This window comes from Accipiter gentilis, chromosome 14, assembly GCF_929443795.1.
Source record: "Accipiter gentilis chromosome 14, bAccGen1.1, whole genome shotgun sequence".
NCBI classification, from domain to species: Eukaryota; Metazoa; Chordata; class Aves; order Accipitriformes; family Accipitridae; genus Astur; species Astur gentilis.
In genome coordinates, this window is record NC_064893.1 from 28506341 (window position 1) to 28529349 (window position 23009).

The 23009-nt window shown below is 45.2% G+C and overlaps 1 protein-coding gene across 1 annotated transcript in view; it reads left to right on the top strand.

Moving 5' to 3' along the window:
- Positions 1 to 1245: 1245 nt before the first annotated feature.
- The window catches only part of GNAS (GNAS complex locus), a 158865-nt gene continuing 137101 nt past the window's right edge, over positions 1246 to 23009 (top strand). Inside the window, exon 1 of the mRNA XM_049816331.1 lies at positions 1246 to 1614. Within this exon, the coding sequence (XP_049672288.1) occupies positions 1341 to 1614 (274 nt within the window). The 5' untranslated portion in view covers positions 1246 to 1340. The remainder of the gene's footprint in view (positions 1615 to 23009) is intronic.

Here is a 23009-nt window from a genome sequence, read left to right on the forward strand (position 1 = left end):
ACCTGCTCAGCCTTTTGGGTGGTGGTAACGAAGAGGGAAGAGAGGGTCACTGCGGCCCTCTTAACAGATCCATCCTTCTGCTGACACAGACTCGCAGGAGATTTTGAAAGAGAAATTTGTATCAAGAAGACATCTAACTTGTGAGAAAGCCCCCAAAAGAGAAGCTGAGATTTCAGGGAGAACCACGCAGGCTATTTGCAGAAGATAAGCTACAGCACAGATAGCTGGCTGGAAAGCTCTAACTCCAGAGTGCAGGATGTGTGGCCAGGCCCCAGAGAGCATTAGTCATATTGCAAGTGAATGTTCAGAGCTGGCCGGAGATGAGTATAAAATACAGTATGACAAAGTTGGCAGTACTGTGCGTAGAGCGTGCTGCCAGGGAGGGGGAGATTACCACAACCAGCATCATCACCCCAAGCCAGGTAAACGGATAGCAACCGAGGAGGTGAATTTCAAGTTTGTTGTAAGAAGGCAGATGCGGTGCCTCCAGCGGAGAGGGGGAGAGCAAGCTCCATCATTAACTTCTGCGCTGGATGACAGTGTCGGCAGAAAATATCAAGAAGCCACTGACAAATACGTGTGTGGCAGGAAGTGCAGAAAAAACTGGGGCACGAAAATGGCGCGCCCCTCGGGTGTCACGTCCTGATCCCCGGTGGGCTGAGGCGTCGTGGCGGAGGAGCTCAGCCGCGGTGTTCAAACCGGACGGGAGCTCTCCCGTGGACCTGGGCTCTTCCCACCCACCGCAGCATCCCCACGACATCCCAGAGGCCGGCATCTCACCTCACGTCCCGACCCGGGCCCGAGGCTGGGGTCAACCGCGGCCGGGGGGCGCAAGAGCTGAGGGTGGTTGGCGGGGGGGTGGGTGGGGGTGTTGGCTGGACACGGGCAGAGCTGACCGACGGTTCCTCCCGGTGGCTCTCTTGGCCGGTGGCTTCCCCGCGGGGCAGGAGCAAGGAGGGGAGCCCGCAGAGCCGCAGCCGGCCCCGGGGCGCGGCGGGACGCCGGTGTCGTCGTCGTCGTTCCCTCACCCTCACCTTCCCGCCCCGCCACCACCGGGAGGCTGCGGCGGGGGTGGTGGGGGTGGGGGTGGTGGGGGCGGGGGGGGGGAGGCCGCTTTCCAGAGAATACGGTAAACATGTCCGCATCACGTGTGGCCGCCGGCCGCGGCGCGGGGGACCGGCCGAGGGGAGGGGCGGGACGGGACACCGCGCTCCGCAGCCCCGGCGGAGCGGGGCCACTTTAAGAGGCCGCCGGGCGCCTCCGCTTCGCCCCCGCCCGGCCCGGCCCGGCCCGGCGGAGAGCAATGCCCGCGGTGCGGTAGGACGGGCAGCTCCGGTACCATGGGGCTGTGCTACAGCCTGCGCTCCCGCCTGGCCGCCGCGCACCCCTCCGCGCCTTACGGCGGCCGCGGCGGCGGCGAGGCGGACATCCCCCCCTCCACCGCGGCGGCGGCGGCGGCGGCGGCGGAGCACGGCGACCCGCAGGTGCGGCACCGGCTGCGGCAGGACCTGGTGGCCAAGGAGCGGGCGGACAAGAAGCGGAGCAAGAGCATCGACAAGACGCTGAAGGCGGAGAAGCGCGAGTACAAGCAGACGCACCGGCTGCTGCTGCTGGGTGAGCCGGGGCGGGAACGGGGCGGCTCGGCCCGGTCCGGCCCGGCCCGGCAGGTGCGGGTCGGCCCGGAAGCCGCTGTCAGAGCCGGTGCCCGGCGGCCCCGCGCTCGCGGAGTGGGCGGCGGTCGCGGGTGGGCCGGGGCGGGGCGCTGCGCTCACGTGGGCGGCCGCGCCTCAGCGCGTCCGGGCTCTGCCGCCGCCGCCGCCGGGGTCGGGCCGGGCTGGGGTGCCAGGGCAGCCGTCGGTGTGGCGGGAGCTTGCGGCCGGCCCGGGGGAGGTGACGGCCCTCCTCCCCCCCCCCCCCTCAGGTGCTCGGTCGGTCGCCACAGAGGTGCCATGTCCGCTCCCCCCCCCCCCTCCCCCCCCCAAGTGGCTGTTGACATGAAGCCGCGCGCCGGGAGCACGCGGGGAAGAAGGCGCGTTCGTTGAGCTGGCTGGTTTTTCTGTGAGGAGAAAGCTTGAGTTCCTCCGTGTGCCTTCGTTTTTTATTTTGCTGTTGCACGCCCCACCTCCCAAAACACACGCGCTGGGCGAGTTTCAGCCTCTACAACCGTGGGCTCGTTTAATTCCTCGCTGCCTTGCGCTCCCACGCGCTAGCACCCGCTTACTGCGTTGGTGCCGTATCTCTGCGCAGGCACTGGGCTCCCATTCTGAGGGAAGCCCCTTGGAAAGGCGACCTTCCCTTCATCCGCTTGCGTTGCGCCATGTCTGAGCGCGTACGGTACGTGACCCCCAACGCAAACGGGCGTAGAAAGTCATGGGTTGGCCTTCAGGTAAGCCAAAGGGGCTTGGAAATGGTTTTTGCTCCCCCCAGCACAGTGCAGGTAGAGTACAGATTATCCTGCACAAGTGGATTGCTCAATTCTGAACACCTTGGAATAATAGGGAATATTTTCAAATGTCTGCAAATAACTCAAGAGCCTCCTATCCCCTGAGGCGTGTGTGGTACCACATGTGATAAATAGCACCATTTGGCCCTGAACTTTTCGGTATGTGTTTGTAGCCTGTAATTGAGGACCTGAACTTTAAGGAGCTTTAAAAAACAATATTGGACGTAGTTTTCTGACTCTTAGCGGTAAAAGTTTTTATTCTAGAAGTACAGCTTTTTTTGATGTGCTTGTAGCTATACTGATGGAAGTCTGTTCATAAAGGTGTACTTTCTTGTGGAGAAGGGGGTTGCGCAACCCCTGTGTAAAGACTAAAGCTTGTATGCTGCGACTGTATTGGTAAGAAATCACACCTCTAACCGACGTGGCTTTCCTTCCAAGCGCAGGCAACACCGTAGGTATTTTACAGTTTGGGGTTGGTTTTGGTTTGTTTTTTTAACAGAGTCCGAGTTTTTTCTGTAGTGAACAAGTGCTTGAAGAAGGAGCTGTGAGAACTGGTTTTTCTTTGTAGATGAAAAAATCGGGGGGGGGGGGGGGGGAAAAACCCCAAAACAGTAGGACTAATTTTGATGTTAATCTGCAAGCCTTTATGACTTAAAGGCTATCTGATAGGCTTCTGTATTTGCAGTAGGCAATATTTCAGTTGTCTGTTTTTTAATATTGCTTCTAACATGTTGTGCCACAAAACTGGGTTTTGCAGACATGACATTAAACATTGAGTGGGTTAAACAACTTATCTTAGCAATTTAAAATTATCTATGGTGAAGCCAACAGAGAGAGCATTCTTTGTCGAAGTACTGATTTATAAATCTGATGGATATGAGTCAGTGTTATGCTGGCAGTGTTTTATTATATTTCAGCCTGGACTTGAATAGCAGGAAGTCACTTTTTGGCCCTCTTGTAAATCTTGGGATGCCTAAGAGACCCATTTCCCTGCTCCTTGCACAGGGACTGTCAGTTTTCCAGTTAGCTTCCTTCCCTTGCTGCTTCTCCCCTGCATCCCGCTCTCACTGTTACTTTGTGAATTTTCTATTTCTAAACTGGAATACGAAGTTTGGGGTACATTTGGTTACACTTTATGTACATCTGCAGGTATTGCTGCCACAGCTGAGTGTCTCTGTGCTGAGACTTCGCCTAGATGCCTATGGATTGCACATGCAAATAGCGCAGGACAGTAATATTGAATGAGGGGGACAGGAGTGTCTAGCTGGGATTTAAAGCTGGAGCTGAGTCTTCTTCCAAGAAATGGAGTTAGGATGGAGGGGCGGGGGGGAGGGGGGAAGACGGAAGAAGTACAGAGCCAGGGATGTGTCCTTGCTTGGGGTTGAAGGCTCAATGGCAAAAGCTGCAGTAGGTACTCATGGTTTCTTACTTGTGCTCCCAGCTTTTTAGCCTGATGTGCTCCTGCAAGGAGCATATCGCTGACGTGGATAGCAGAGGAAAACACAGGTGGACGCTCTTTCTTTGAGCGTAACAGAGTTTTAAATGAAAACTGCACTGATGCTTCAGGTCTGGTCGGTCCCCAAAACTAAATATTTTTAACATATGGCTGTGTTAGCTCATGCGCTTTCAAGGGCTGCAAAGTTATACTGCAAATCTAGAGTGTTTCCTCCTATCGTGTGCTCGGCTGTTCAGAATAGAGGGAGTGCACAAAGTCACAGGTATCTGTGCCTGCATGTGTTTTGATGTTGTAGTGTGTATATAACATACATTACAGCTGTAAACTCTAGTCTGTTACTCAGGGTATTACTCAGATTAGTGCTCTTCAGCACAGCTGATACTTATGTTCCCATGTTGCAGTTCCTTTTTTGGAAGGAGAAGTTCCTCACTTTGTCCGAGTGCTCAGGGATGTGCAGTGCATGGGTGTAGTTACTCAGTGGACATCTGTATGTCGTGTGAATTCATTTTAGGTCTTTTTCATCATTTTTTCAGTCCTTTTTCATCACTGCAGGTGTGTGAGGTTAATTCCTGAAACTTCTCTTGGTTTCAGTAGAGCAAAGATCTTATATCTGCTCTATTTTTGAAGCAATAATCTGACTTTGTACTTGCAGTAGAGTAGTTTTTTGCTTCGTGCATTTTCCTTTCACAAAAACAGTCAGGTGTAATCTCATTGGATTATGTTTAGTGTACTGTACAAGTCACAACTTCAAGATTGTTATTGTTATGTTGGCAACATAGTGCGAGTTCAGGGTTACTACTGGGTAGTGGAGGGTGATTTTTTCAGTGCATGGGGTGGTTTTTTGCTTGAGAACAATCCTGGCTCTAAAACTGAAAGTGTGTGCTTATGGGGGAAAGGATTCTAAACTCTGCCATAAAACAATTTGATTCTGTATGTGCTTTCTCACTTGTGACAGTAATGTGGGTCTTCCTCTATCTTCTTTTAAGACTTTAAAGTACAATTCAACTTCACTTACGTTTTTTATCTCATGACAAGTATATGGAAACAAGAATTGTAGTCCTGTCTGAGGGATTTTAACGCTTTTGATAAGTTAGTATTTTGCAACAAAACCCCACCCTGTCTGAAATCGTTGCTCAGCTCTCCTGGTGTATGTGTTGCTTTACCATGACCTTCCTTCTCTTATGTGACCTGGTTTGCTGTAAGAGAGTGAACTTGGGCTGGTCTCGTCTTGGTGCATTGCCAATCTTTGTGTACTTAAGTTTTGTTCACTCTCTCGGGCTGAACTCTTACCTGTGTGAAAAATACTTGTAGCGTATTCCCATATTGAAAAGGAAATGTGGATATTGGTATACCAGTATAGATATATGCATTTGTCACCTTAGGTATTTATATTAAACTACAATACATTAAATAATGGCCATTCCAAATCTTACCTACATCAGTGCTTAAGTAAAAATGTTTCTAACAGAAATATTTATATTGGTACAAATATGAATATAGGGCATGCAAATTTGAAGTTTTTATAAGGGGAATATATTATACAGGAAGAAAAACATACTTTAAAAAGCTAGGAAATATCAGCGTGAAGACTAACCACAGTCACCCTCTCTGTGCGTATGCTGCATGGTAAGCCCCTCCATACCATATAATTAAAGACTGTCTTGTATGGTTTACATTGTATTTTTTTTCCACAGGGCTGGTACTTCATTCAGGGCACAAGATGGATGTTGTGCAGTGAATGAGCAGCTATTCAATATTCTTATCCTCCTCATACAATGTGTCACCCTGTGCCCTATTTATGACACACCATCCATACCCTGTACTGAATAAAGAACTGTTGAACTCCTCATGGGCTTTTCTGTAGTACTGATCGCTGCAGGGACTGAATGCTTCATAAATGTCAGTGCGCGGCACTGCTGTGAAATGAGGCGATATCGTTCTTCTTCCTTTGTAGATGCTGAAGAGGGAATTGCCACCACAGACTAAAAGCTAAAATTGTCTGCAGCTACCACTGACTTTAAATGCCCGGTCTTTGCCTAACGCTAATTTTTCCGTAGTACTCAACTTTTTTTTTTTTTTTTAGTAACGCTTCATGTGTTTAGAGCATGGACCTCATGGTTGTGAACACTCAGCACTTTTGTAACACGAGCTTTAGATGCTCTGAAGTGCAACCCAGGGAGCGAGGAGCACAGATGGGTGCCTGCTATGGAAGCTGCGTGCTGCTCGGTCGGCCACGGCAGCTCTGCAGCAGAATGAAGCTGGTCTGGTTCTCCAGGGCAGCATTTAATGGCAAATCCCACAAGATATCCTTTCTCTTGTTGTGATTCCCTGTCTTGTTCACTTACAGTGAGGTGGTTGTCCTGACACTGCTTCTCTCGGGGATCAGGCGGCTGGGGAGGGGAAGATACGCAGTTATAAAGATAGGCATGTGTTCAAGCACTTGACAAAATTCCATCTCGCAGGAGCTTGTCCATGTTGACAATAGTTGCATTCACTTGCAACCGATTCAGTTTTTGTGGCCCATGCATTGCGAGCTAGAAGAGGGGGCATACACCCTGCAAAAAAGCAGGAGAGAATTAGAGAAGTGTGTAAAAGATGTACAGAACAGAATAGATTAAAAATGTAGAGGGAACCTTTATCCTGTTGCTTCCTAATTCTTGAGAACAAGATTTTTGACACTAAACATCTTGCACTAAGTCGGTATTTAGTTTCCCCTTTAAGAAAAGCAGGAATAGGAAAAACCAAAAAAATCCTGCATTCAGTCCTAGGGGAAGTTTGTAATGCGAGTATCTTGTAACAGGGGGCTCTGCTGAGCAACCTGCCCCCTGCGCACTGCGATAGCAGCTGGCGGGGCAGCAGTACATGGTTGTTCTCCAAATGGACTGTCATTAGTGGTGAAGGAATTACAATATTTTCCAATAGGGTTCCCAGTAATTACCAGATACTACAAGAACACTTGGACATGGGAATCTCTGTGGTTTCCATTTGCCCAGTACTTTCCAGCACAGACATGACGATCCTGCTGTGGACACCAGGAGGTGGTATGCTAATTATAGGTCTTTCTTTACGATGAAGAGCCTCTGCAAGACAAGTCCTATCTGGTTCTGTATACAAAATGTGCTTTATGGCATATAGTGCTGCCTGTTCAGTTGGTAAACAGAGATCTTCTGGGTCTGGAGCTTGTTTACCCTGAACAAAAATAACTGAAAATCTTTGCAAACTTTAACAAGGCTTTACCCAGTATGCAAGCAATGCTGGCTCCAGGAACTGTGATGTGATTTGGTGAATATTCAATGAACCTCAGAGTGATGTAGTGTGTTCAGCACTAGCACCTCTATGCTTTAGATCACTTAGTAACAGTTTCTCTCCTGCTACAGTTTTAAAATTTCATAGAAAGGACACAGGCAAGCTACTCATAATTCCCTGGTTTTTTCTTTGTTTTGGGTGGTGTGGTTTGTTGGGTGTGGTGTGGGGTTTTGGGGTTTTTTTGGGTTTTGTTTTTTGGGTTTTTTTTTTTCCCCCTCAAGAGCTCCTGACTGTGACTCTTTCCTTGTACCACCTCCATACAAACAAACAAAAAAAATCATTAGCCTCAGGCAGACACATGGCGTGGAGACCTTCAGCCAGCATGTTTGAAGTTTGGCAAAGTCTGAGTTGCTTCAAAGAGGATCTGGCAACGGGAGGTGTCAGGAAACCTACAGCAGCACTGCTATAAAAGTGTTACGATGAAGGTCTGCTAATGGATGGCGTACTGTATCGATGCTAGGATGATGTTCTCTGTATAGAAATCCAAACTGCAAAATAATTACTTTCACAGTTACAGCTAATGCTGAAGGGGTGCTCTGTGCATACATAAGCGTGGATTTTTGTGGGAAGGGAGTGAGGAGTCTGGGGGATCCCCTGATCCCTAGGACCAACCACAGCTGTGCAGACACACAGCAGCATAGATGTACATAATCTCTCCCCTTCCCCAGCATATATGCAATCTCTTTGTTAGTGGTAATCTGTATTTTTACTCATTAAATGCTTGGTGGGATAAAGATCATCATCCATTACTTTAGACAGGCCACATTCATGTGTAGCCACAGGCCTAATTTCAGAGTTATTGGAGACTTTTTTTCAAAGCTAAAACTCCACCCCAGCAGTGCTTTCTTTTTGACTATTGTTTTTTAGCTGTTTATTCCATCTCTGTTATTCTGAAGGAAAGTGGCAGCTTTTCCTTTCCACCTGTTGAAAGGATGGCGGTGGCACCTACTGGCATCTCAAGTAGTGACTGTAACCACCATGTTTCTTGCCTGAAAGAAGATTCACCTAGCACAGAAGTTGACTGAAGTTAGAAGTTTGTTATTAGGGCAGCTGAGTCCTGTGAATTTTTTTAGGGGGAATGGGAAGAGGGTTTTCGGGTGTGAATGGGTGGCCTGACTTTAAAGGGAAATGCAAACTTGTGAAAATCTCTATTTATACCCTCTATTTATAGTTACAAAGAGGTTACCTGCTAAGCAAGATATCAATTAAATGGTGGTGCTTAGGTCTCACATGTGCTGTTTTATTTTCAACTAGTGGCTGGCTTGGTAGGCTCAAACTGCTGCTGGTTTAGGTGTAACAGGTCTGGCAGAAGTTTGTCGTCCTGTTGCTAGTTCAGCATCATCTGTTTCCAGAGCAGACAAAATGTCTTGATTGCTTCTGTGCAACTGCTGGCTCCTTTCTGCACTGGGACATCTTAAATTGAACTGTCTCCTGTGCAAGGGTTTCTCTAGACCTGGCAGTGTCATGGTTGGGAGTAGCTGATGGAATGGACCAGCAGTGAAGAAATGGGAGAGAGGAGGACTGGGTGCTTCTTAAAAGAAAAAATTCTTTGGAAATAAATAAAAGAAAATTAAGGAACAGGAAAAGAAGAGAGAGGAGACCCAAGCACCATAAATTTATTTATAGTTCAAACTTTACTGCTGTAATAAAGTACAAGCAAACTCCTGTCTGATTCATGAGGCACTTGTGAAGTTTTTGGAGCTGCCTACAAAAATGTCGTTCAAATTCTCTCTAGTTTCTCGGCATTTACCTCTAATGTATGTGCTGGAGGTGTGTTTGTGTTCTTGTATGCTGCCTTAAAGAGGTGTGCGGGGCAGCTCAGGCAGGACTGGCAGGTGCCTGAAGGTAGAATATCTGGACTAAAGAAATTTTGTTTTCTTCTGTCAGATTGGGTGAAACCCCTGCAGTCAGGGTTTGGGAAGTAGCCTCCAGCTATGACCATTCTGGTTTCCATACCTGATGTCTACCCATTTTTCTTCTGTTAGAAGAATCTAGTAAGTCTCCCTATTAACCCTTGTTCTTTATATGGCTTCCTTGGGAAGGAGGGATGAGAAATTTCTCTTTTGAGTTTGTAGAATGCCGTCCCATCTTGACTCCAAATATACACTACGCTGTCATGGTCAGGCATGTAATTATTCCTGTGAAAATTTCCATGCGGAACTAGAAGGGTTTGTGTGCATGTTAGCCTGTTAGTCTGCCAGTAACACTGCTGAAACTATGTGACTGATGTTTTAATTTTTAACACCCTGGAGTGTTGTTACTGAAAGCATTTGTTCTAGCTGGTGGTTTGGTCAGGTTCTCCTTCTTTGGCGTTTCCTGTAACCTCAAGAGATTTTTTGGAAGTCAATTAATGTTTTTGCCCTGTGCAGGTGGAGGGCTTAGGCCCTTTGAGTGTTTGTCATAAATAACTACTTGCTGCTTTGACATACTGTTCATCAGGGTTGGACCTTATACTAGGAGAGAGATACTGGCCTATCCATCCTGGCTACAGCATTTCAGTCTAAAGGGTGGGTTTCATGCAATTTGCATGAGCAAATCCCCATTGCTCGATGCCTAGGTGAGCTTCTTACATGGACATGTGGGCCACCTTTGCATAAAATTTTGGTGCCTTTCCAGTATTGTCTGCCCTTGAACAGCCTCCTGCAGACCATACCTTGGCTTCTGGAGGTCCACTTGTGCACAGGCGTCTAGCTGAAAAGTGTGTTAGCCAGCAATCCTAGCTTTATCAAAACCTGTACTGTCAGAAAAAAAGGGATTAATAGTCATCCCAACAGAAATGTGAATAGTTTCTTTATGGCCATTTTGTGTGCTATGGGTACCCACACATCTCCATAAGGTGTGCTCACGTTCATTGAGGAAGAACCTTGAAGAGTGCAGTTAGTTCTAATTAGATGCAGTTCTTTCCTGGCTCCCTTAAATTTGGGAGTGTACTTATTCACAAATATGCATGATTTCATTGAATTTCCTTCTAATTGCTGTAACTTAAAAATGGCAAGAAAAAAACTTGGCAATTCCCTGAAGTGAGAACAACTCGGATACTTTTCATAAGAAAGCCCGGTTACCAGGCGTATAAATCCATGATGTTTTAGATATTCAGACCTGAAGCATGTGTCTCAAGAAGGGAATTTGAACTCCATGACTTACTGTCATTGTTGCCCTGGTCGGTGAAGCATTTGAGGAACAAGCCACTGTATGCTTTATAAATAGCTCACTGAAGTTTTCTTTATTTCCTCTAACTTGTTCCCTCTGCAAAGAAAATCCACAGTATCTGTGTCTGAGCAGCATTCTGTAAGATTTGCATGTCACTAAAAGGAAAAAAGAAGTTGATGAATATTCTCTGCATTGAGGAATGTGGGGTGGGTAGGGAGGCAGAGGGTGTTAAACAGATGTCAGAAAGTTGCTATTTATTTTGCCCAATGAAGGAACTGGATGCTGAGGAGGATGGGTTGGTTCCTAACAAGGAATAAGATGCAGTTTTACAATCTACAGTCTTGCTATGTTGAGCCACTTCTGTCTCTGCTGTAGTGTGTTGGAAGGGGTGGGGGAGTGCTGAAATTCCTAGGAAAACCCAGTTAAATTCTGATGCCAAATTGGGGGAAGAGTTGGGGGGGGTTTCTCCAACTGAAGGACTATTCCTTCACCTTTTTCCCATCCTAAACACAATTAAATCTTCTTGCAAGGAGGGTTTTCGATATAGAAATCATAGACAACACACCAACCAAACCAGCCTGATGCCTCCCATCCCCTGGTACGTGTCCGTCCCATAAGGCTGAGCTTGGCACTAGGCTGTCAATGTATTCAGCACTATTTTCAGAAACCAAATCCACATGCTTCTACCCCAGCACAGCTTCACACAGGTTTATTTGTGCATAGCAATGCTGCCGCGACTTCGTGACTTTGACCTCAAGGAAGTATATCAGGTTCAGTGGAAAAACAAATGAACAGAGGGCCCTACCCCTCACCCATCCCATGTGTGTGCCCTGCATGGGGATGGCATTTATCACAGCGCCAGTGGGAAAATGCTGTGGGAGCTGCTCATGAAAACGTCCCCTGCAACTTCCCCTGTGAACTGAAGGTGATTTATGTGTTAGGTGGAATTCTGCCAGCGTGACTGGAAAAGTGTTTTTATGTGGATTTGCATGGAAGAAGCTTTTGTTTTAAAGCACGATTTCAGATGTGATGGGAGAGCTTTCTGAGCCCTGGCTGGATCTTCCTGCCCTGGGCTGTCCTGTACAGTGCTGTGATCCCAGCCCCAACGAGCAGCTCTCACATCTGTGCCTACCCAGGCTTCCTCTGCATTAAGTTATAGGAACAGTAACCCCAAATAAGTTGCTTTTAAAATCTAATGCTTGCATTTTGGGAGCATTCATTTGATTTTGAAGTTCAGTGATGTCTCGACCAAGTGCTGTTACTGACCACTGCAGAGCAGGTTGCATTGCAGAGGAGCTCTTAAAGCGTATGCTGCTCCCTTGGCCCATTCAACACTGGCTATGGGGCAGTCAGGGCAGCCAGAAACGCGAGCCTGAACTATAAATTGTTCCTGTCATGTTGCAGAGATGTTAGATTTCCCTGATATACTGAGACAATTCAGATCGTGGTCTTGCTACTGGTGAACGTGTGTTGTGTGCCAGCGTGTGCAGGAACCAAAGGCTGGTGGAAGGGATTCTCCAGGTTCCAGCTCTCCAGCTCCATGGTTTGTAAGGAAGTTGTGAAGCTTTTCATCATGGACTAGTTGGCACATGTTTATGGAGAGCCCATCTCTGTTTTATCATCATTACAAATCAAAGTAACCTCAGAACTACACTTTTACCGTTCTTCTAAGTGTCCTTTCTCTTTTTGTCAAGGCAAAAATAGCAGAGTACCCCAGGGATTAGGATGTCTTCTTTACTCCTGGTGAAAGCGAAGGGGCTCCACCTTCACCTCCATCTTCCTTCACATGATGAAAGGAGTTGTGAGGCAGTGCAACAGCTGGGCTCCTGCCTGTCGGTTAAGTGAGGAGTAGGTACAGGTTTAGTTTCAGTGTACATGTGAGTGCCCTAACTGATGCCTGTGCTACATCTACTCCCTTGGGTGGCATTCAGAGAGCACAGTTGCCACCTCCGAGGAAGACAGCGTAGGGTTACTCTGAGCTTCTCATCCTGCCTCACACTGCAGGAGACAAGTTTCAGGCATTAAAGCAAGGTGACTGCCTTAGTCCTTTCTAACTCTTTAATTTTGTTTATGGCAGTTTGACTGGGATGCCAACAACCGTGCAATCCTGTCACTTACTTTCCCAGAGTTCATGAGCTCTGTTGGCTTCTTGGTGGAGATAGCAAACTGCTTTGAGTCCACATAGGCTGGAGCACAGACAGCCCATAGTGGAAACCAGCAGCTGTCTTGGTTGTCTGTCCCCAAGCTATTACAGAGCATGACTGCTCAGTGGTGGTGCTTGGAGAGGGGCTCTGGTCCCCCAGGGCGTGCAGGGTGCAAAGCTCGGACTGCTCCTGATCGGCAGCTCCGATGGGGAGATGCTGCTGCAGAAATGAGGGGTGGAAAAAAAAAACACCAACAAACCCAACCGCTTTACAGGGTTTGTCCTTCTTGTTCTCGGTGACATCCTCCTTATGCGTTACACCACAAGCTCTTCCTCTTCCCTTCCCCACCCCCTGACAAACAAAATTTTTAGTTTGTGGGTTGTATTTGTTTGGGTTTGCATTTTTCCGGGTTGTTTTTTATGCTGAAAATCTCAAGATAGCTGGTTAGCTGGGAGGTTTTCTGGAGCATTGGGGGATTTGTGGGACTGGGACTTTACAAGGGGGGGAAACGGAGACACTGAGGAGAAGAGCATGCTATTGTAACCTGAAAATCTGCATTCAGATTTTGTTTTTTATAAATACCAGTGAAAACCATCTGCTTGGAAGAAATATACTGCATAAAACACTCTCTTGATGCTTTCCTTGCCTTATCTCCACACAGGAAATTCACAATTTGATAGACCCAATTTTTCTGTGTTGATTAAAACCATATAACAATACCTTTTAGACTGTAAAAGCTGAAAGATGTTTTCTCCTCTAAGCCTGATTCCTTAACACTACTTGTGCTCTCATTTCTCTCTGCTTCTGTGAAGCTTAATCTCTTGTCTGTAGCATTTTGTGGTTTTAGGTGGTGAGTGATGCAGGACTGAATTTGCCGATATTTCAGAAGAGTATGTCTTTGTTTAAAAACACTTAAAATATTCACAAGGAAAATACTTCTTATCTGGTTTTCCCCCAAACAAAAACTGAGATAAAATTTGAGTGGATAGTCCTGAAACATGCATATCCAAAAGTGCCATGCGCACTGCTATTGGAAAGTCGGAAGCAATTTGCAAAGGCCTGTTTGATTAGCAAATAGATGAAATGGGTGAAATGTCATTCTTGGCCTTTGGATCAAACCAGGAGTTTCAGTCTTGCAAACTCCACGGTGGTCAGTCCTGGTGATTTCAGTGGGATTATTCACAAGAGCGAGGGCAGTGTCAGCCGTCCCCTCTCAGAGCCAGTGGGAACAGTGAGTCACCTGTGTGCTGCCGTCCCGTCGGCAAGGGGACAGCACTCCGTCCCCTGGACAAAGTAATGGTGACATACTGTGAAATCGTGCGTAATCCACTTCAGTACAGAACCAGCCAATTTAGCCTGATTATCACTATCAGGCCTGAATTGGAGTTTTACTGTATGAAGGAGTTTAAGAAAATGCAATTTGAAACTTTTTCTGCCATCAAATAATTCTGTGTTAGGTTTGAGAATCTGTTGCTCCTAGTAGAGGTCTAAGCAAAAACTAAATACTGCAAAGATATTTACCATTCAGGCTTATTTTGGGAGGGGGATGAGGAAAGGCCTGATAAGTTATGTACTTGACCGCATGTAGTTAAAAATATTATTTGGAATATAAACTTCCTTGTCTGAAGACCAGCTTTATGCATGAAGTCAAAAAGCACAAAAAGCAGTTCTCCTCCTGGCCTCCATAAGTATACCTTAATGCTGCTGAATCCTGGAAATTATGCAGGGCATGCTTTTTAAATGTTGATTTTGACTTCTTGCCTGGGACCAAGTGTAAAGTCTTTCCAAGGAAATACTTAGAAGACTTGCAATGAAACCCAAAAGCTGCTGCCAAACCGTAGTTTTTAGAAAGGGAGTAGGGGGCAATCCAGACTGTTAAAAACTTCCAGTTGTTTGTAATTAAATCCACTTCTTCTGTGCACAATAAACATATACTTAGAAAAAGATCATTTTACATAATACTTATGCGGTTTACTGCTGCTCTTCAGCTGCTAAAAATCAAGCAGTAAGTCTGCTATTTTAGTCTGGAAAGGTTACTGGAAGCTGGGAAGCCAGGACTCATGCAGCTGTGCCACCGCAGTGGCACGTATCCATGTATCCAGTGGTGACACGCAAATCAAGCGAGGGAATCCTTTTCTCATCGTGAACCATCTTTCCCGCCTCTAGCTAGTTGAAGTTTGTTTTGGATTGACAGGGATGGGAACGAAGAGGAGATAAAAATATCCCGTCCGCACATCCCTCCTCGCCAGCAGCAGCACCACTCATGGGTTTGCAGGAACTTCTTATCACGCTGCTTGCTTCTTTGAGGGCTGGCAGGAGACTGGACTGCTAAATCCTCACGGCTCTCCCCACCCTGAGGTTGGTCTGCCACAGTTCATTCAAGATCGTTTCAAGTCCACTGCCATCCTTCATCTGGAGGATGGGATCTGCAGGATGGAAACACCAGCAGCTCTTCCTGACAGCTGCTCTGCTTCCCAGCCGGCATTCAGGAGATGCTCCTGGGGCTGAAGCAACTGGTAGGTCTGTCGGAAAGCCCAACAGAGGTAACACCTTGCTAGGGAACAAACAGGCCAAAGCTTGAGTGAGATTTTGTACCCCCTTGTGCAGAGAAGGGATGCCACCAGGTTGGGGAGTGTGATGGATTCATGATGTCTCTGCTTATGTCTTGGAGGAGGGAGTAATTCGGGCTCCAGAGGAGTCCGTCTCTTGTCTTTTGTCAGTACTGCAGTCACCTCCGGTTTTGTTGTTATCGTTTCCTAATGTCAAAGATCAAATTCTGTTTGTGTACATTACATGTTTGTTATGGCCACAAAAGTACCATCACAGCTTTCAGTGTAGGCACCTTGATTTTTGCCAAGCAAAGTGCCCAAAAGATCTCTGATGTTCAGTTAATGAAGTTGCTTATAAACCCAGATCTTCTCCCTTTGTTCTTTATCTGCTGTTTGCTGCATGCACAGACACGTAGCCCTAACCAGGAGCTCGAATGAGCGCAGAAGGCTGCTCCCACCAATGATGGACAAAAACTTTGAGCCCTGCCCAGTGCATGTGACTTGTCCTGGCTTAGACCTCTTCCAGGTGGAAGGGACAGCCTGAGTGTGAGTTTATCCAGGATGTAAATTTTGTATTTACCCTTGGCAAGGGAGGAAATTTTTTCTAGGATGGCATGAAGAAATTGTCCGTTGTTACTAGGCAGGTTGCAGGAGCCTTTGGTTGCTGGTAAAGAATAGACGCAAGGCATGGAAAGAGCAGAGAGGAGCAGCTGAGAGGCATTATCTAATAAGTGACATAAGAAAAAACATGAAGCCTTGCAGAGCAGATTTGTTAGGATTTGAGATGCAAATCCCTGTTGCTTGCTGAGATTATCCCCCAGCATATGGCAGGGAATGTAACAGAGATGTAGAATTAGCTGCTAATGATCTGGACACCTCTTGAAAACAGATGTTTGTAGTCCTGTATAACTGCGTGCTGTTTAATTCTGCTGAAATCTGGATTACTCAACAACAGGCTTGGTGTGGTATTCAAATGCTTTGTATCTTCTTTTCCCACTGATCTCCTCCCCAGTAGATTGCCTCTTTCTTAGGAATACTGCTGGAGTAATTTTATGTGAAATTGGAATTGAGAATTCAGGAAATCACAGTCAACGTGGTGACGGCAGACAGCATTAGGCAAGAGCCAAAGAGGCGGCATGGGGAGCTGTGGTCATCTCTTCATGCAACCCAGTACGTCTCTGTTGCACCATGGCACGACCCTGCTACTATTACTTGAGGATGGATGGTATTTGTTTGTGGCTTCTTTAGAGGATGACTTACTGAGAGATCTCTATGGCTAATGATGCTGCAGTTAAGGAGAAATTTGCTCCTGAGTTTAGGTGTGAATGGCAAAGGTGTATCATTAGTGATCTGTGTTTGTTTCTTAGCTGATGCCTGGCTGATCCACGTGCATATGTGACAGCGTATTGTCACGTCTTGCTTTGCCTGTGGAGGAGTGCTGGAGATTTGAGCAAGCCACATATGAATGGAGGACTTTATCCTTATGCCTACTTTAATACCAAAGTATAACTGAGATTTTTGTGTGCAACATTAGAAAATTCAACACCATTCTGACAGGAAGATTTTCTGTTGGTTTTTACCAAGCCTTTGTTAAAGGCTATTTCGTTGGTCCTTATTGAAACCTTTCAGCGTCGTCAGCTTGAGCATCTGCCCATAAGCCACAGATGCTGAACTCCGTGTCCCCATTCACAGGTTACAGGCTGGATGAATGAAGTGAGCAGCGTATTGTGCTGGAAAAAAGAGAGGGGGGGAAGCTGCCTCTGCGCTTGCCACCTCTGACAGTTCCTGCTTCCCCAGGTTGTCCTCCCTGGGGCTGTCGGCTGGGGTGGTCACCAGCTTGCTTGCCCACACGTCCTCAGCATGCCATTGGAAACACGGGGCTTGAGTTATCTGAGTTATCTCATCTTGCTTTTAACAAATGCCCTATCAGAACCTCTTTTTCTACAGCTGCTTCTCTCCGGACTCTCTAGTTTGTTTTAGAGCAGTTTCATTCAGAGCCTGCTCCGTTCCCTCCTGCCGTCATCAGTACAAAAGTGGCACCTAGTGAACTTCTTGTCACTGCTGGGATTTTCTGTTGTCCTTTCTGTCATTGTCTTACCTCAGAACTAACTCAGCTAAAGGGGATAAGCGCCTAATTTCCTTTCTGATGCCTTAGACTACACCTTGGGTCCTCTGCATCTTACAGCTGTTTCCTAATCATGGAGATTGACAAATTCACTGGTACCTCTCTTGCTTCCGTGAAGTTTTCTTGGTAACTCTGCCTTCCACCACACGTGCCCAGGGCTGACTGAGACTCAACACTGCTGCATGGGCAACTGCCTAATACAAAACCCTCTTTGTCTGATGTTTTTGGTATGCCCTTACTCAACCCGACTTTGAGCTGTTGTTCCTAAATACCTGACTCGTTCTCTCCATTGTTTAAGGCACTGAAGTTTCTAACACAGGGATGTAGTTTCCCCTAGGTTCTCTTTGGGGTCTCTACACTTACTTAAGCCTTAAGCAATCTGCTCTGATAATGCTCTCACTATGCTTATATTTCTTTATGTTCAAAACAATGCGTCCTAAGGTCTCTTAATTTACTTACCTCAATTTGCATTATTGGAAGACATCCTCCTGGAGCTGGAAGCCTTTATTGTTCACAGGAGAAAAAAAGTTTGTTAGCTCTCTGTTTATTTCATCTTTTTTCCATCCCTTCCTTCATGTTGAACTTCCTTCTGGACTTAACATCTTTTACAGTAAAAGCAAGACCTTAACCTCAGCCTTTGTTTGTAAGTTAGATTATTTTGCCCTGGCATTATCTTTGTTACAAAGCTTCACACACTGCAGTACAATAATATTTTTCTTGTGGTGCAAAGAGCAGCACTGCAGATGCTGTTTCAGATGGGGTCATTTTTCTCTAAATTAGCAACTGTCTTAATAGATATTTTCTGTGGCTTCCAAACTATGCTGTATTGCTTGAACAAAAATATAATTCCACTGAGAGGTTTCAAGCCCAACTTCTGGGCTTCCAGAAACAATTTTTAAAAAGTTTATTTGCACAGTCAAAACAAGTTTGCATTTTGAAGCTGCATCTTTAGAATCAGACTGAAAATATTAATATTCTCTGGTATATTTTTCTCACAGAACACAGTTTTCATGCAGGCTTGTTTATTAATGTTTATTAATTAAGGGTTAAACTATGGCAAATGTGTCTTGAAACAACTGAAATATTTCTTTGCGTCAAGAGTGGAAAGCCCAGTTCTCTGCCACTGGAGAAACTACACTCACAAGGCTTCACCTCAGACTGGTTAATTTTCTGTCATTTTAAAATAATCATTTGAGAATGCAGTTTTAATTTGGACAACTTGCTTCTAAGTCCAACAGAGTCATTTATTCACTTGAAACTTCCTTGGAGGGGTGAAGAGCATTCTTTTATACAAACCAGCCATGCTGCGGACTAGCAAGCAAACTCCTTTGGGGTGGTGGCTTTAGCAAGATATGAGTGGACCCTCAGGAGCATTTGCTTGAGTTCTCTTTTGTCACAGACAAACATGAAAAATGCAGTAAATCATGAAAAATCCACCAGAACTTACTACAGGCCTTAGGATCACAAGCACCTTCTTACAAATTTAAAGCACTATGGACAAAAAAATAAATCGAGGAGCCTTCAGAGTTTCTGAGAACAGCTAGGGAGGTGATCAAGGGACTTCAACGCCCTGCAATAGCAGGGAAGTTGGTAGATGAAATGAGAAAGAGGGCTAAATGGAAAAGTTGAGAACAAGAAACAGTTTGGGGTTTGTTTTTGGTTTTTAATAAAAAACCCCAACACCTAAGCACCTTTGATAAAGACAAGTTGTATAGTTCCATATAATCCTAAACCTAAATTTTTTAACAGTTGCAGCAGATCTAACTTGGTAATTGTCTTTGGGGAATGCGGAGTTCATCCATGTGATCCTGGAAAATGTTAGAGGACACCCCTCAAGGTTTGTTCAGAATGGAAAGCATTCAGGAACCTGACAGGCATATGGCCTGTGGGTCTTTTCTGCATGCTTAACACCAAGGAAGGCTGCCCCTTAAAGAACCTGGAGGCTCTGGGAACCCTGCACAGGGTAAGGATACAGTTCTCAGTACAGATGCTTTTGCCAGAGTGAATGGCAAGAACAATAATATTAGACTGGCATACTGAAAAACCACAGATGTTGGTGATTGCAAGAAAAGTAAGAATTGGTCTTGTTCCACTGGTAGTCAGTACAATGCCTAGATGTAGCTACTTTGTGGTGGTGTTTGTTGTTTGGTTTTGTTTGGTTTTTTTTTAATCCCCAGGCTTCAAATAATCTTTATTATTAATAATAAATAAGCTTTATTATTTACAACAATTTTATACAAATGAGTTATTTTTGTTATATTTGCTATTTGGTAATCCACATAATGGTGAAACTTTATTATGACTGCTAGAAAGCTCTTATTTAGTTTTCAGGATATCGGTTTCTAAATAGCTGGATTTAATTTATTCCAGAGAAATTCTAAAATTTTTGAATGTTTATTCACCTAACATCATTGGCATGGTCAATAGCTAACTATTAAACCTATGCTGTTTCTAAGTCTTTTAAGATAGCAGGATCTGTCTACTGCTTTTGAGATGGAGAGCTTGCAGTTCGGTCCCATATTCTTGTAGCTCTGCATCCACCCTGGCACATCTGTCCTGAGCTGTCAGTGCACTCAGGCATTCCCTCTACTAGGCAGGATTTTTTTAATGCCAAAGCCACAAAGACTGTTCCAATTTTTTTACAATTTCATCAAGTGAAAGGCCTTGAACCGAATTCAAGCCTTGCCCCACAGCATCGCAATGTCTGTGCTTTCAAGGATGGGCAGCTATTGCCCAGTTTGTGATTCACACGCTACATTTCGGCGAATAGCCTGGTACAGGGTAGCGTGCTTCAGCTCGAGAATGATGACAGCGAAAGGCGCTGGGCAAGACCTGATTCTGAGCAAGAATAGCTCTTTGTGTTTGTGCACTTGGAGTCGAGCACGTTTTGTGTTGGTGTACAGAAATCGCTCATCATTTCATGCTGGAGGCCCGTGAGATGCTGTTGGAGCTATTGTGTTTCAGGAAAAAAAGTGGGATTTTTGTGTAGCCAAAGTGCTAAAGCTGTGCCTCTGGGGTGGGAAGGAATCCCTGCCAACTCCCCAGGGGAACAGAGCTGGGAGTGCATGAATATCTTAGGTCTGTGTGGGCAGTTTGGTTCAGTTGAGCTTTCCTGTGAAGATGCTGCAAGAAGAGTGTGTCTTGGTCATTAGGAATTTGTCCGTGTTGCATTATTAGATGAGATTTCTGTTTACTTTTTCGCTTTATCCTCCACCTGCATCCCACTGTGCATAAAGAAAATCTTGCTTCTGTCACTTGGGAAGCAGCAGTTTTCCAGCACTTCCCAAAATTCCCTCCAGAAAGAGATTATGTCACATCTGACCCAGATGCTTATGGAAAACAAAGTGTCTCAGCACAGTGAGTTTGGGGAGAAACTCTCACACAGAGGAGCCGATCGCAGCAGTGAGGATAGTGTTGGGGGAAGAGGGCTTTTCCTTGGGTTACCTCAATTAACAGCCAAATACTTAGGTTTTAATTAGTCAGGGAGAGCCAAATGCTGACTGGCCCTATTTCCAAGCTGGACCTTTCCATTTCTCAAGTGGAAGTGGTGTTCTTGGACCTCTAAAACCTCCGAGATATCTTCTCCTCCTGTTCTTTGATTAAGGATGTGTTTGTTGACACTTCAGTGGGTTGTGTCTCTAATGACAGCAGCCTTTGTGTCAACCAAGACAGAGCTTCTCACTGTTGATCATTCCTGGCTTTGTCTTTGCTTCCTAGATGTGGTCTAATAGAGATTGTAATGATCATGTAAGTTGTAAGTGGGAATAATTCTCAGTACAAGAGTTAATTGAGGTTTTTTTGTTTCTCCAACTGTCCCCTGTCCGTACTGTGGACCAGACAGATGGACAAGGACAATGCTATGCAGATCTTTTTCTCAGGTGCTTCTTTTAATAGTTTGCCTGCAAGAAGCAGATGTGTAGGATGAAACAGAAGGGTCCTACTTCTTCAATAAGTGTCTAAAAAGTTAGTTCTGGACATATTTTAAGATAACTTTTCAGTGGAAAATAACTGACTGAACCTACCATGGTAGTGTTTACAGTGAACTAAGTATGGTATAAAGTTCACATTTACATTTCTTTTTATAGCTCAGAGGGTCTCATCTTAAAGGGGTTTTAATGGGTGCCAAATGTTCTTGATATCTGTCAAGGTCGATTATAGATGAGTTGGGTTTTGGGGGGGGGGTTTTGTTGGTTTTTTTTTTTTTTTTTTTGCACAGACCAGGAAACATGAAGCATCTTATTGGAATTGTTCCTAGAAGGTTTGAACTTAGCAGATGTATGAGGTTTTCGTATGTCTTGGTAAAATGCGAAGTCTGAAGCTCAGCAAATTACTATGCTGGCAGTTAACAGAAGATTCCAGCTATGCTGGTTCGGCAGGAAAAGATATGAGATTGAAAGATTTCCAGCCCTGCCAAATGGAGATCTCTTGGTAGGTAACTGATCGCAGGGAGCAGCTCGGCTGTCCGTCTGTCTGCCATCTCAAGTCCCATTGAGCCCTCTTGAGGGCTTCAGCAAGCCAAAACTCAAGGGTAAACTGTGCTCCTCTGGTTTCCAGCTATAAACACAGAGATCAATATCATATCACAGCTAGAACTGTTAAAATTGGACGTGCACTGTTTGTTATTACTTATTTTTAAAGCTTAACTCTTAACTAATCACAGAACACTATAGAAGAAAGGATTCATTCATCTGCAGATAAAGTACTGAGTTACTTTGTGCTCTGTTCTTTGTTTTCTTATCTTTCCTTGACAAATGTGGATTTTAGGGCATCTTTCTTTGACTGCTTTCCCTTTATGAACTTTGTCCCTGCCTTTTTATACTTGCAGATGATTTTTGACATACAAGCAGTAGTCCTTGCATTAATGTTTTTTTATAGGACTGATGCTGTAGTTGGCTCTAACCTTTGGCAAGACAGTCCGTATACTTTAGGATGTGTTGTCAAGCATACCTGCTTTACGATATTTCTGCTTTCTCAAAATTTGAGTCAGGCATTTTGTGAAACACTAACAAGGACGTTTTTAAATATTGAATTCTTAAGGACACAGACAACTGTTGAATAAAATGATGGGGAAATACAGTGCTGCAGGAATATTCTAAAAAGTTGTGAAAGTTCTTTTCAGTCTTCACTGTTTCCCTTTACTCTTTCTCTGTTAAGCAGCCAGTATTAATCAGAAGTTCAAATGTCAAATTGTCAGTTTTCTCCCCCCCAATATATTTTTTTGAGACAACCATGTAATTAATAAACTACTATAATGAAAAATACTGAGCATACTCAATATTTGAGCTCAATTGAGCTCAAAACTGAGAAAGATAACAAAATACAAAGTCCTGTGATTAAAAAAAGGCTGTTACCAAATGCAGTGTTGCATTGGCAGAACTTTTGAACAGAGAGTTTTCTCAGGCTGGCAAGTTGTAACTTCAGTCAAAAGATTGTTTTTCTTCCAGCCTGTTTCAGATCAGAGCAGGAAAAGCATGGGGGACTAGTTACATTAATTCAGAAAAAGCTGAAACATTACCATAACCCATGGAGAACATAGATGTCTGTGATCCAACACTGGAGGTAGGTGTGCACTTAGGGTAGAATCTGAAGAAAATGATCACTGATATGGGTGGATCTTGGATCTGGCACTGAACATCCCAAACTGCACATCAGTGTCCTGCAGGACCTGGCTCCTGCAAGAAGGAAGGTGGGAAGGATGCGGTGGAGGATGTAGCGGGTAGAAGGTGCAGGAGGGATGTGGGTTTATTTGTGAGGAACAAGCAGCCTTTGCAGGGAGGATGCTATTAAAGACCAGGGAAAATGGAGCAAAACAGTGTCATCAGTCTGCCCATAAAGG